General features: G+C 41.2%; 2 protein-coding genes across 2 annotated transcripts; both read right to left on the reverse strand.

Moving 5' to 3' along the window:
- Positions 1–1,176: 1,176 nt before the first annotated feature.
- Positions 1,177–4,185, reverse strand: LOC119228664 (plasma membrane ascorbate-dependent reductase CYBRD1-like). Its single transcript, XM_037488496.2, has 4 exons — positions 3,457–4,185; positions 2,795–3,003; positions 1,827–1,981; positions 1,177–1,727 (listed from the first exon to the last, which is right to left on the reverse strand). The coding sequence occupies exons 1-4, from the start codon at positions 3,641–3,643 to the stop codon at positions 1,463–1,465; spliced, it is 816 nt and encodes a 271-aa protein (XP_037344393.2). The 5' UTR covers positions 3,644–4,185; the 3' UTR covers positions 1,177–1,462.
- A 4,940-nt stretch (positions 4,186–9,125) lies between these two features.
- LOC119228663 (plasma membrane ascorbate-dependent reductase CYBRD1-like) lies at positions 9,126–11,406 on the reverse strand. The gene is made up of 4 exons (XM_037488495.2): positions 11,113–11,406; positions 10,446–10,654; positions 9,998–10,152; positions 9,126–9,890 (listed from the first exon to the last, which is right to left on the reverse strand). The coding sequence occupies exons 1-4, from the start codon at positions 11,297–11,299 to the stop codon at positions 9,611–9,613; spliced, it is 831 nt and encodes a 276-aa protein (XP_037344392.2). The 5' UTR covers positions 11,300–11,406; the 3' UTR covers positions 9,126–9,610.
- Between the last annotated feature and the right edge of the window lie 259 nt (positions 11,407–11,665).

Here is an 11,665-nt window from a genome sequence, read left to right on the forward strand (position 1 = left end):
TTGACTGTTGGAGAACCTTTTAAAAGTATTTTGTTACAAATTAAGTTAGATTTTTTATCGGCCCTTTCAAATACAAATTACAAAATACTCTGAAATAATAGAAATACGTATTTCAAATACAAATAAAAGTAAATAAAAATATATACTGCCAACATCTGTGTATAAGAATGTTAATGGCTCATTTTGTGACTGTACGTACAATATTACTTCTGACAAGAATTAACCGTTTGCAGACTAGCCTCTTTTTTCTTCTTTCTCTGCTGAGAAAATGGCACATGATAAAAAGTGTAGTAACTCTGTAACTACTTTGTCTATTTGTACAATTTATTTTTATGGGGGTAAAGGGGAATCCAGGTAAGTGCTACAACAATCAGTTTATATGTTACTGTTGAAAAAAAATACCAATATTATTGTACTGGTTCTGACCTGGTTCTGGCCGGTTTGGGCCCCAATTGGGATCTGCTAGTCTCCAAAGGGTTTTAGCCTAAAACCCCCCTTCAGGGAGACAAAGGTACTGACTCAGCCTCCAGCAGTGAAAAAGAGGAAGGGAGGCGCACTCCCTTACCGCGTATTCACCGCTGCGTTATGTCAGATTAACACAGCACCCAGGCTATGGGGTGTGAGGACATGTGATAAAACTGTACAAACATGACATTGGAGACATATAGAGACAATAATTACACATGCTCAAATTGACCAAAAACATGAGCCGCTCAACCGGGTTTATGCGCGATTGCGCAATCCGAGTTGAGGCACCGCTCGTCACGGCCGCCTCCCCCATTTGGACAGGAAAATACACAAATTCAGCGATGTTGCCCATAATAATCATTGGATTGATTGGAATCTAAAAATTACACTTCTTTCACAGATCAGTGGAAAAATATATGTAGATTTTTAATCATTATATTTTTCTAATCTTTTTTTATATTTCATGACATAGGAGAGGCACTGCCCCCTGCCTCCAGTGACCTCATGTCACTGGTTTTAGGAAGTAAACAGAACTTAGAGCAGTGATGATTAATGTGTTCATAAGAACAGTGACAAACTGGTGCTGATACTATTTATTTACTGTGTGATATTTCTTTCATTGACTATAAGATCATATGTAGAAGTAGCAAATATTGATTATAAAATATGTGCTCTGAAAAAATCTAAAACCCAGATATGACAATAGAAAAGAATTTAGCAGTATGCAAACTTTCTAAATATTTGCATTGTAGATAGTTGCCACATCACATTAATCTTATTATGAATTCAGCAGTATTAGCATTTGCTGACATACATTTCAAAGAAAACGAATACAAACAAAATCCAACACCTACTTCAAGCCACACATGATAGTCCTGTAAAGAATAATCAGCATGAATAATTGACCAATTTTACCTCCTCTGACTATTGTAAATTGTGAGTAAATACATTTGAGACTAGAGACACTCTCGACTCAGAGCCTGTCCTGTTGTAATCAGTGATTGCCACTCCTCTTCCTGACATCCCCCCACGTCTCCCCATCAGCTCCATTTGATAGCTCGGCCATGGCTGAACCGACATTGCTGTTTTCGACCCTTAGCCCGTCGCTGCGCAGATTGGGCAGGACCTGGTCACTGGGGCGTTTCCAAGCCGGGCGAGTGGCAATCCAGACGATGAGAGCTCCAAAAACAACCAAGAGGAATCCCAGAACATTCACAAAAATGGCCTCTGGGGGAGAGTCCTTGTACTGCGGATTATCCCTTGGTGATGAGGATAAAAAAAAGTAATCATTTACACATGCTCTGAAGTACTTGATTAACATTATTTACAAACTATTGTAATACTTTTAAAATACTTACAGGCCCAAAAGGAGTTCCTCTGTGAAGCCCATGAGCGCTACAGCTATCACACTGCCAAAGAGTAAAAGACCAGAGTAGACATGGAGGGGCATGAACGCTGCTCGCCAGGATGCAGGTGTAACTGGTATCAAGTAGATGCCAACTCCAAGAACAAACTGCCCATTAAAGGAGAAAGCAAATCCACTCATCAGATATTGTGCCCTGTGACTTGGCATTTTAAAGAGGAGTAAGTGAATGACATTAGCCAACAAGAAGTTAACACGGACCCAAGCGGTTGTCAAGCAACACAGTTTGTTGAAGTTGTCAAAGCATTGTTTTGAGCCAGTCCATTGTCCCATAAAATATTAAACATGGTGAGCTGAAAGGAGTGGCGGCTGGTCCACAGAGGGCCATGGGGCGTGGCCACAAAAAAAAGATTATAATTTTATTATATCAAAAATATATTTTACAAATAGTAAATATTTGTATTTTTGAAACATGAAATATATACACCCAGTAATATTTGTAAATTAAGATATCTGTTCAAAATATATGCTTTTTCTACACGTCCTTTCCGCCTGTCTGAATGTCTTCAGATCGACCCATGTCCGATACATTTATTCTTATATGATATTTATATTATATTTATTCTTGTATGATATTCATATTGTATACCTAGGTTAGTTATCACATACTGATATATATTTATTTATAATTAATATACTGAATTAAGATGTTCTTATGTTAAACTGTTGGAATACATATGCTGTATATAACTGCAAAGTAATAATGCAAGTTGGATACCTTTTTTGCATTGAATCATACTGGGAAGTGTACTGAAACTGATTGGCTGGCCCTACCAAGCATAGACCAAGTGCCACCACTGGCTAAAAGTAAATGGTTTAAATGTACTTTTTATAACCAGTTCTGCAAAACACAACCAGGGCCCTTTGATTGCCATCACATTATTTAAAATAGAGTGTATTTACCTGTAGACAGAACAGTGTCAAAGCTACCAGGCCCAACCAGCTGTGCAAGCTGTACATGTTGGGGATTGCGCTAGCATTGTGGAAATCAAAAACGGCCGCCATAGCTATGACAGCAAAGATGAAGGCGAGTAAGTGCAAGCCTGCGTGAACGAACTTCATCGTGAGTTTGTTGAACCTCCAAGTCCACGGGATTCTGTAGACAACGATGGCTGCAAGAGAAGAGACAGACAAATCTTAATGCCACTATGATGTTTCACTATTATTTATTTACAACTTCTAAACGCATTTTACTTAAAAAGTAGGCATCTTCCATTACATTTGTTCATGTAAGACAGGAACCCATTAGTTTACATTATGAAATGATCATGTTGGTGGTGAACACTAAGGAGCTGCTGCTGTCAGCATGTAAAGTGAATACGGAAGTTTTTTTTTTTAATGAAGACTTGATACTAAGCATTGTTTTCAGATGAAACTTATAATTTTACACAAATCTCCTTATTTATGGTTTCTACAGTTTACGACTCAAGTCGGTGGACTTTCGTGACGTTAGTCAGCAGCAACCTCTCACCTCGGCCAGCACGCCCGTGGGCACCTGTTACATCTCTCCAAAACAACGCCCCAGATCGTTTTCACCCACAAAAAAAAGAGAACAGACTCCTCACCCAATCCCTGGAGGAAAATATATCCGGTGACGACCAAGACGGGATGCCAGTTGAACTCCGCCATTCCTGCATCCCAGGCGACCCCTTCTCCAAAGTGACTCACCCACACGACCACGAACACTATGGACGCGATCCCGAAGAAGACGGCGGCGGACAGAGACAAGACGAAATGTATGAAGTTCTCCATCGCGGCAGGACTCGACTTCAACACTGAGCGCCTGGCGCTCAAAAAACCTCCGGAGCAGGCAGTCGAGGAGGGACCTCAGTCTGTGACCGTGGGAGCGGCGCAATTGTTCGCGGGAAACCGGTTTGGTTGCACCTTTCTAGGATCCGGCTTTCGCGGTATACCTGGGCTGAGTCTATCGTCAACCGCATTGGCTGAACCCAGCGGCCCCCTGAAATGGGACGATCTGGCCTGCTGGGGGATCGCTTACGTCATCAGCTTCACCTTCACACTGCCTAGCAACCTGCTGTGCATGCATGCGGTAAACGCCTTAAAACCCGAAAACCGTGATGTACTGATAGAAAAGATAATCTTCTTATTTCAGTTAACTCAGGAAGATATGTTCCACCATGATGTATATCAGACAGAATAACCTTTTGCCCTTTATAAATCAGTTAAATGGTCTGTATACTTGTATAGCGCTCTTCCGACCCCTTAAAGCGCGGTAACACATGTCATCATTCACCCCCATTAAAACACTGTTGACAGGAGCCATCATACACCCATCAGTAACTAACACTCACAATCTGTAGTCATAGGAGTTGTGGTAAAGGAGACATCGACATGCGGGTCCAGGCCTTTGATCGAACCGCCAATCCTCTGGTTGGAGGACAACTGTTCTTCTCACTCACCCAGTCGCCCCACGCCAGTTAAGCATGTACTTTCAGCTAAATTGATATATTGCAATCTTAAGTCATAAGAAATCATTTAATACAGTCAATACAAACTACAACAGCAAACAGTATCAAGTTCCATCTTTCTCAGCTAAACTGAGACTGTGCATATTACATATAAATCCCTCATATTAATCTTGGAAAGTCCCACAGACTGACAACCCCCTCTTTGTACCAGTATTAATTAATTGTCTCTCTGTACATGTCTGTATTGATTTTATTGTCTTTATCCATATAAAACTTTAGGCTAGGATGTCCTCCGTACTGATTCCAGAGCAGCTTTCTTGTTGCCACGTCGGATGCAGGCAGAAGCAACATGCATTCACCACGACATTCAAACAATGACGCAACCAGGGACACAAGACACACAGGGGAGGTGCGGGTGATTGGACACAGGTGGAAACAATCATGGACACTGCAGACAATCACAGCCAAAGACAGAACAAGGCAGGAAGTGAAGTTAACCCAGGGACACAAGAGGCAGGAAACTACAAAATAAAACAGAAAACAAACCCAAACCGTGACATTTGAAAACTGTTGCGTTCGGTTTGGAAGTCAAACGCTGTTACTGCAGCGAGGCCCGACCAGGGATCCCGTCCCTCCAGGACAAGAATCAAAATGCATGCGAACCTTTATTTAAGGTTTTACGGTAAATGGACTTGTACAGCCCAAAAGGCACATATTGTCTTTGAAGTGTCATTTCTCACTTCTCACACACACATTTCAAACTGTTTTCAAAACAGATCGAAAAAGGGTAACCACCAGATCCTCATCTCCTCCCTTCCGGAACTTGGTGTCCAGCCTCTGCTCTCTCCCTTCTCTCCTACCTTGATTGCCGGACCTACCGGGTAATTTGGAGAGGATCCATGTCGGAAACCTTCTTCTCTAACTACTGGATTTCCTCCAGGCTCCGTCATGGGTCCCCTCCTCTTCTCTATCTACACCAACTCTCTGTCATTCGCTCTCATGGTTTATACTACCAGAGGCCGGACTATTATACCGTCCACAGCTAGCAGGGTGGGGTTGGGCCGAGGTGTTCAGAACTCTTCCGCTCACTGCTCACATCCACCCACTGAACACATCACCCCGGTCCTATGCAACCTCCACTGGCTCTCGGTAAAATACAGGATAGACTTCAAAATATTACTCATCACCCACAAAGCCCTAAACAACTTGCTCCCTACTTATCTCTCAGACCTCCTCCCCCTCTGCGCCCAGACATGTTGCCTCAGGTCAGCCAATGCTAACACCCTGAAGACCATTGGACAACAGGGTACTTCTCACCTGCTGCACCTCCCCTCAGGAACACCCTCCCCATCCAAATCCGCCAGGCTCCCACCATATCATCATTCAAACAAGCCCTCTAGTCTGATTAAGTGAAAAAAAGTGTGTTACCATTTTAGAATATGGTTTTAAGTTCAAAGATTGAGAAAAGACATCATGTCATTTTTACTGACTTTGGCTTAAATTTTCACTAAAGACCAGTAATATTTCATGGAAATGTATATAAGCAAGAGGAGGTCAACATAAAGTAGGATCAAGTGACAGTAGAGTGTTAACAATTTTGGATGTGGTTTATAGACAATTCAAAGATTGAGAGATTAGGATAATCATGTAATCATTACTTACTTTGCCTTCAATTTTCTCAAGAAATCTACAATAATATTTCATGAAAAACTACATAGAGAGCAAAGTCTTACCTTATTTAGATATGTTTAAAAGACAGTTCAAAGATTGGGACATAACACTTCACAGACAATACAGTATTGAGTATGGTTATCTGCCTATGCAGTTTTTTTTATTTAACTTATTTATATTTAATATCTCCCAAGATTATGTTCTGATATTTTATATCAGTAGATCTAAATTTGTAAATTGAACATGTCCTTTTTCCTTCACTATGTTATTTGTTTTGCACATAGGCAGAAAATGACATGACATGACGCTCTCGCTGGCAAAACCAACATCATGGAAATCGCAGAATCTGGGTTTGTGGATCCAAGGCAAGAGCGGTTTTTTGGATGTCAGCAGAACAGTGGATCCTAAAACAGAATAAAGTAAAAACACAAGTACGATGTCGAGCTTATAAAAGGCGCGGCACCTTTGGTGATTCACTCGAAATCAGACTACAGACCTTGTCTGAAACAAGAAGCCAAAGATGGCATCACACCTGTCTAAATCATTGCTAAAAGCAGGAATAATTGTCTCAATTCACCAGTCCGTACTTCCTGTTAAAGAAAACAGAGATTCGGGTCAACCAAGAGAGTTGCATTTTGTACAGGAACTTTAGACGAGCACCTGAGTACCTGAGGTCCTTCATCCTTTCATACGCAACTCATTTTTCATTTGTTGATTTGAACAATCCATTTTGATCTGTGCCCGTCCATCCTGAAAGTTAATATTGTTTGGCCTTCACTTTTTTAGGGGCGTAGCTACATCTGGACAAGATGACAGTGAATACCTAACAATTCAGAAAGAGAGGCACCCCTCTTAGCTACTGTCCATGGCAAACAATTGATGGCTCATGGCAAAATCCCATCGACTTCAGAAGCACAAAAGGCCTTTTTGTATATTTGAAGAGTGCACTCATAAATACTCCTACACTTGGTTTACCAAATCCAAACAAGCCATTTGTACAATTTGTTGATCAAAAGGGTGGATGCACTACTTTTGTCTTCTGCCAAAAACAAACTGAACTCAGGACTGTTGCTTATTATTCTACCCAACTGGATCCAGTAGCCGCAGGCCTGCCTCACTCTGGCTATTCTGACCTCACACTCATGGTACCACATGGCACAGCTCACATTCTGCACACACACGAAACATCTCACTTGTTGGCGCAACAGTTGAGATATCACGCCACATTGTTGGAAATCCCCAACGTCACAGTAAACAAAGACGTTTTTATGACTGTGCAGATTTTGGAGGAGGAGTGCTCGCCAAGGATTGATCTTACAGATACACCGCTCACAAACGCTGACCTCCAAGTGGTTTTGTAGATGGTTCTACATCAAGCGATAAGGTGAGAAGCAATCAAACTGGTTTTACTGGTGTCACTCCACATGCTGTTGTAGCCTCAGGCAAATTACCATCTCATTTTTCAGCACAAGCTGCAGAGCAAGTAGCACTCACCAAGGCATGCAAACACACCAAGGGATGAACAGCAAACATCTACTTGTTATGTGTTTGGAGTGGTCTATCACTTCGGTTCCCTTTGGCGATACCAAGGTTGCCTCACCTCCTCTGAAAGACCTGTAGCTAATCACCTTGTTTCTGATCTTTTGAATGCTATAATGTTACCAGAAAAGGTAACATGGTAACATAAAATGATGTCACTCATTCATCTTTAATCAGTAATTGGGTAAACTGCTTCTTGGACCCGCCTCTTTTGGGCCTGGCCCCAGCCCAGCTAACAAAAATACACAAATTTTGACTATTTGTCAAATGTATTTTTAATTTAATAAAAACAATTCTAGAATATTTTACATCTGGAACATTTTCCATTTTTTAACAATAAATAAATAAATTCTCCTTTCTTCATTGCTACAATGTTACCTTTCATTTGACCCTCGGAGTGATTATTGGAGCTGTGGACAGGTGCACATCCTCAGGCTGGAATTGGATTGGGAACCATGGCAACAGACTACCTGCTCTTTAGCATGTAGGACACACCATCATGACACTGTAACAGAAAATGTATTTCCCGCCAAATAACACTGTTCTGCTGAAGCCTGTTTTTGGAGGAGGGTGGTTTAAAACTGTGACCTTGATCTGAGGGAATAAACATGCCCCTCAAAATGTAGATGAGATTTCAGTTTAGTGACACTGGAATGTAATTTAGTAGAAGAAATGAATGTTTGGACAGGTTGTCTTCAGTGACAGAGAGACACCTTTTACTTGATAGTTGTAAATGGTCCACAGGTCCACAGAACAACTATTAGCCATGTACTCACACAAATCTGGCTTTAATGGAAGAGTGGCAAGAAACCCGCTGTTGAACCATTAGAAATCCCGTTTGGAGTTTGTCACAAGTTTGTCACAAGCCATGTGTGAGACACGGCAAACAGAAACAAGGAACTCTGGTCAGATGACACCAAAATGGATCTTTTTGGCCTCAATGCCAAGCGCTGTGTAGCGGGTATACTCTTCCTTAAAATAAGAATTGAATGTTTAACAATGGTTTTCTCTAGGAAGAAATGTATGAATCAAGAAGCTGCCCTAAAATCTGGCTTCGAGTTAGAACTAAAATGAATTAAACTAAATTAATTTTCTATATAACACAGCATTTGACCAACTCTAGATCTTAATGTTTAATAGAAATAAACCAAAAATCTCTATTTTTAAAAGTGTCATTATGTATTACGTTATGATAAACAAATAATACCTCTTCCTTGGAGGTATATTTGGTTTTTAAAGAAAATAAATATAACAAGTATGCAACAATGGTTGAAAATTAACCCTAAATATCAAATGAAATAAACATATTACATTATATGCTTCTGTCTCAGTAACTGAGGAAATTAATAAAGACACAGGTAAATATCATTAAATCTATGGTTTAAATAAACCAATTCTGTCACCTACTGGTAGAGATGTGAACACGTTTAATTTTGTTCTGCTTCCATTGACTTTTACTGTGAAAAGTTACATACTTCCGGTTAAGCAGCAACGCTTTGTATTTTCGTTTAATAGGCAAAAAACAGACATTTACCAAAGGAAAATTTTGGTTGTATATTCAAATCTCAAGACAAAACCTACCTCTTCAGAACACGTTTATTGTGTGATTGTGTGCTCTTTTTATTGTTCTTTTATGATTTTAAACGTTTGTGAAAAGTATTTTATTATGAAAAGCGGCGGTACGTGCCGAGCTTAAGCTGGATCCGGGCCAAGTCATTTTGGCCACCTGTTTATTTAGATTTAGCAAATATTTATTGTAAAATATAGGTGCTGTGCAAAAATCCAGATATCACAATACAAAGGTATTAGGAATATCCAAACATTCTAAATATTTGCAGTGTATGTCAATATAGAGAATTGAACATGAATATTACGATGAAGTATTTCAGCAGCATTGGCATGTGCTTACAATACCTTTCACAGAAAAATAATACAAAATAAAATCAAAAACATACCTCAAGCAGCACATGATAAAGTTGTATAAAGAACGATCAGCATAAATAATTTACCTAATGTTTACCTCTGACTACAGTAGATTGTGTGTACATACAGTCTCAGCTCTGAGCCTGTCCCGTTGTAATCAGTTATCCTGATCGTCCAATTTGCCACTCCTCCTCCTGACATCCCCCCACGGCTCTGCATCCGCTCCATCAGAAAGCTCAGACAAGACTGGACCAACTTTGCTCTCCTCGACCCCTCCCCCTTCGGTGTGCAGAGTATGCTGGACCTGGTCACTGGGGCGTTTCCAAGCCGGCCGAGTGGCAATCCAGACGATGAGAGCTCCAAAAACCACTAAGAGGACTCCCAGAACATTCACAAAAGTGGCCTCTGGGGGAGAGTCCTTGTACTTCGGATTACCCCTTGGTGATGACGACGAAAAGAAGAAAAAAAAAGTTAAGAGTTACACATGCTCTGAAGTACCACATTGACAGTTACCAGCTATTAGAATTATTTTTAAATTACTTACAGGCCAAAAATGAGTTTCTCTGTGATGCCCATGAGCGCTACAGCTATCACACTGCCAAAGAGTAAAAGGCCAGAGTAGACATGGAGGGGCATGAACGCTGCTCGCCAGAATGCAGGTGTAACTGGTATCAAGTAGATGCCAACTCCAAGAACAAGCTGCCCATTGAAGGAGGGAAAAAAATCCACTCATCAGGTATTGTACTAAACCAGACTGTTGTGCACTGTGACTTGGCATTTTAAAGATAGGTGAAGGACATTAGCCAACAAGAACCTGACATGGACCCAAGAAGTTGGTTGAAAGCAACGCAGTTTGTTGAAATTGTCAAAGCATTGAAAATAAAATGTTATTAAAAGGGCTAAAAGTAAACTAGTTTGAAACCAGTGGTGGAACCATACTTTTTCTAACCAGTTTGATTGCCATCACATTATTTAAAATAGAGTGTATTTACCTGTAGGCAGAACAGTGTCAAAGCTACCAGGCCCAACCAGCTGTGCAAGCTGTACATGTTGGGGATTCCGGCAGCATTGTGGAAATCAAAAACGGCCGCCATAGCTATGACAGCAAAGATGAAGGCGAGTAAGTGCAAGCCTGCGTGAACGAACTTCATCGTGAGTTTGTTGAACCTCCAAGTCCACGGGATTCTGTAGACAACGATGGCTGCAAGAGAAGAGGCAGTCAGACAAATCTTAATGCCACTATGACTTTTCCCTCTGATTTATTTGCATAACAATAAACACATTTTTACTTAAAAAGTGGGCATCTTCCATTACATTGTTTGAGAGAGTGGTCATTGGAAGACAGGAACCCATTAGTTATGAAAAGAGCAGTTGGTGGTAAACACTAAGAAGCTGCTGCTGTCAGCATGTCATTTACTTTTTAAGTGCATGTTAGCTGGAAGTTTTTTTTTTTTACGAAAGCCAGATAATACACAAACCTCCTAATTTATGGTTTCTACACTTTACGACTCAAGTCGGTGGACTTCGCTTTCCTAAATAAGACGCTCGTAATCAGCAGCAACTTTTCACCTCGGCCAACCGTGAGCACCTTTCACTACCTCTCGTGTTTCAACGTTACATCTCACCAAAATAACAGGGGAAATAAGAGACTCCGCTCACCCAATCCCTGGAGGAAAATAAAGCCGCTGACCACCAAGACCGGATGCCAGTTGAACTCCCCCGGTCCTCCATCCCAGGCGACCCCTTCTCTGTAGTGACTCACCCACACGCCCACGAACACTATGGACGCGACCCCGAAGAAGGCGGCGGCGGACAGAGCCACGGCGAAACGTCTGAAGTCCTCCATCGCGGCAGGACTCGAGTGCAACGCGGAGTAGCAGCTGCGCTCAAAAACTTCCGACTACTTGGGCAGTGGAGGAGGAAGCTCGGTCACGTGACCGGGGGGCTGCGGCTTCGACGCGTTGCGAAACGGTCTCAGAGGTGACGCGTTTAAGTAATGCCCGGCTGTTGCTTTTGTTGGTACAACTGTGTTTCTGGTCACTTATCTACAAGAAGTCGGGTCTTTGATGTTAATTTATGTTTGTTGGTTTTAGTTTTCTTTCTGTGACGTGAAAAATATGACATGAAAATTATAGTTGTAAATACGTTCACGTTGTTTTTCCCTGTAGTATCACTTATTAGTGGGCAATAAAAAAAAAAACTTTGCCAGGGA

Source organism: Pungitius pungitius, chromosome 10 (assembly GCF_949316345.1).
Source record: "Pungitius pungitius chromosome 10, fPunPun2.1, whole genome shotgun sequence".
In the NCBI taxonomy this organism is placed as follows: Eukaryota; Metazoa; Chordata; class Actinopteri; order Perciformes; family Gasterosteidae; genus Pungitius; species Pungitius pungitius.

Bases quoted from the DNA above. Each gene is read 5' to 3' on its own strand.
- LOC119228664 (XM_037488496.2), bottom strand. From the start codon at position 3,643: ATGGAGAACTTCATACATTTCGTCTTGTCTCTGTCCGCCGCCGTCTTC. The intron at 3,004-3,456 runs GTGAGGAGTCTG...CTTCTCTTGCAG, and splicing joins TATTTTCCTCCAGGGATTGG to CCATCGTTGTCTACAGAATC. The intron at 1,728-1,826 runs GTAAGTATTTTA...CTCATCACCAAG, and splicing joins GAGGAACTCCTTTTGGGCCT to GGATAATCCGCAGTACAAGG.
- LOC119228663 (XM_037488495.2), bottom strand. From the start codon at position 11,299: ATGGAGGACTTCAGACGTTTCGCCGTGGCTCTGTCCGCCGCCGCCTTC. The intron at 10,655-11,112 runs GTGAGCGGAGTC...CTTCTCTTGCAG, and splicing joins TATTTTCCTCCAGGGATTGG to CCATCGTTGTCTACAGAATC. The intron at 10,153-10,445 runs GTAAATACACTC...TTCAATGGGCAG, and splicing joins TGACACTGTTCTGCCTACAG to CTTGTTCTTGGAGTTGGCAT.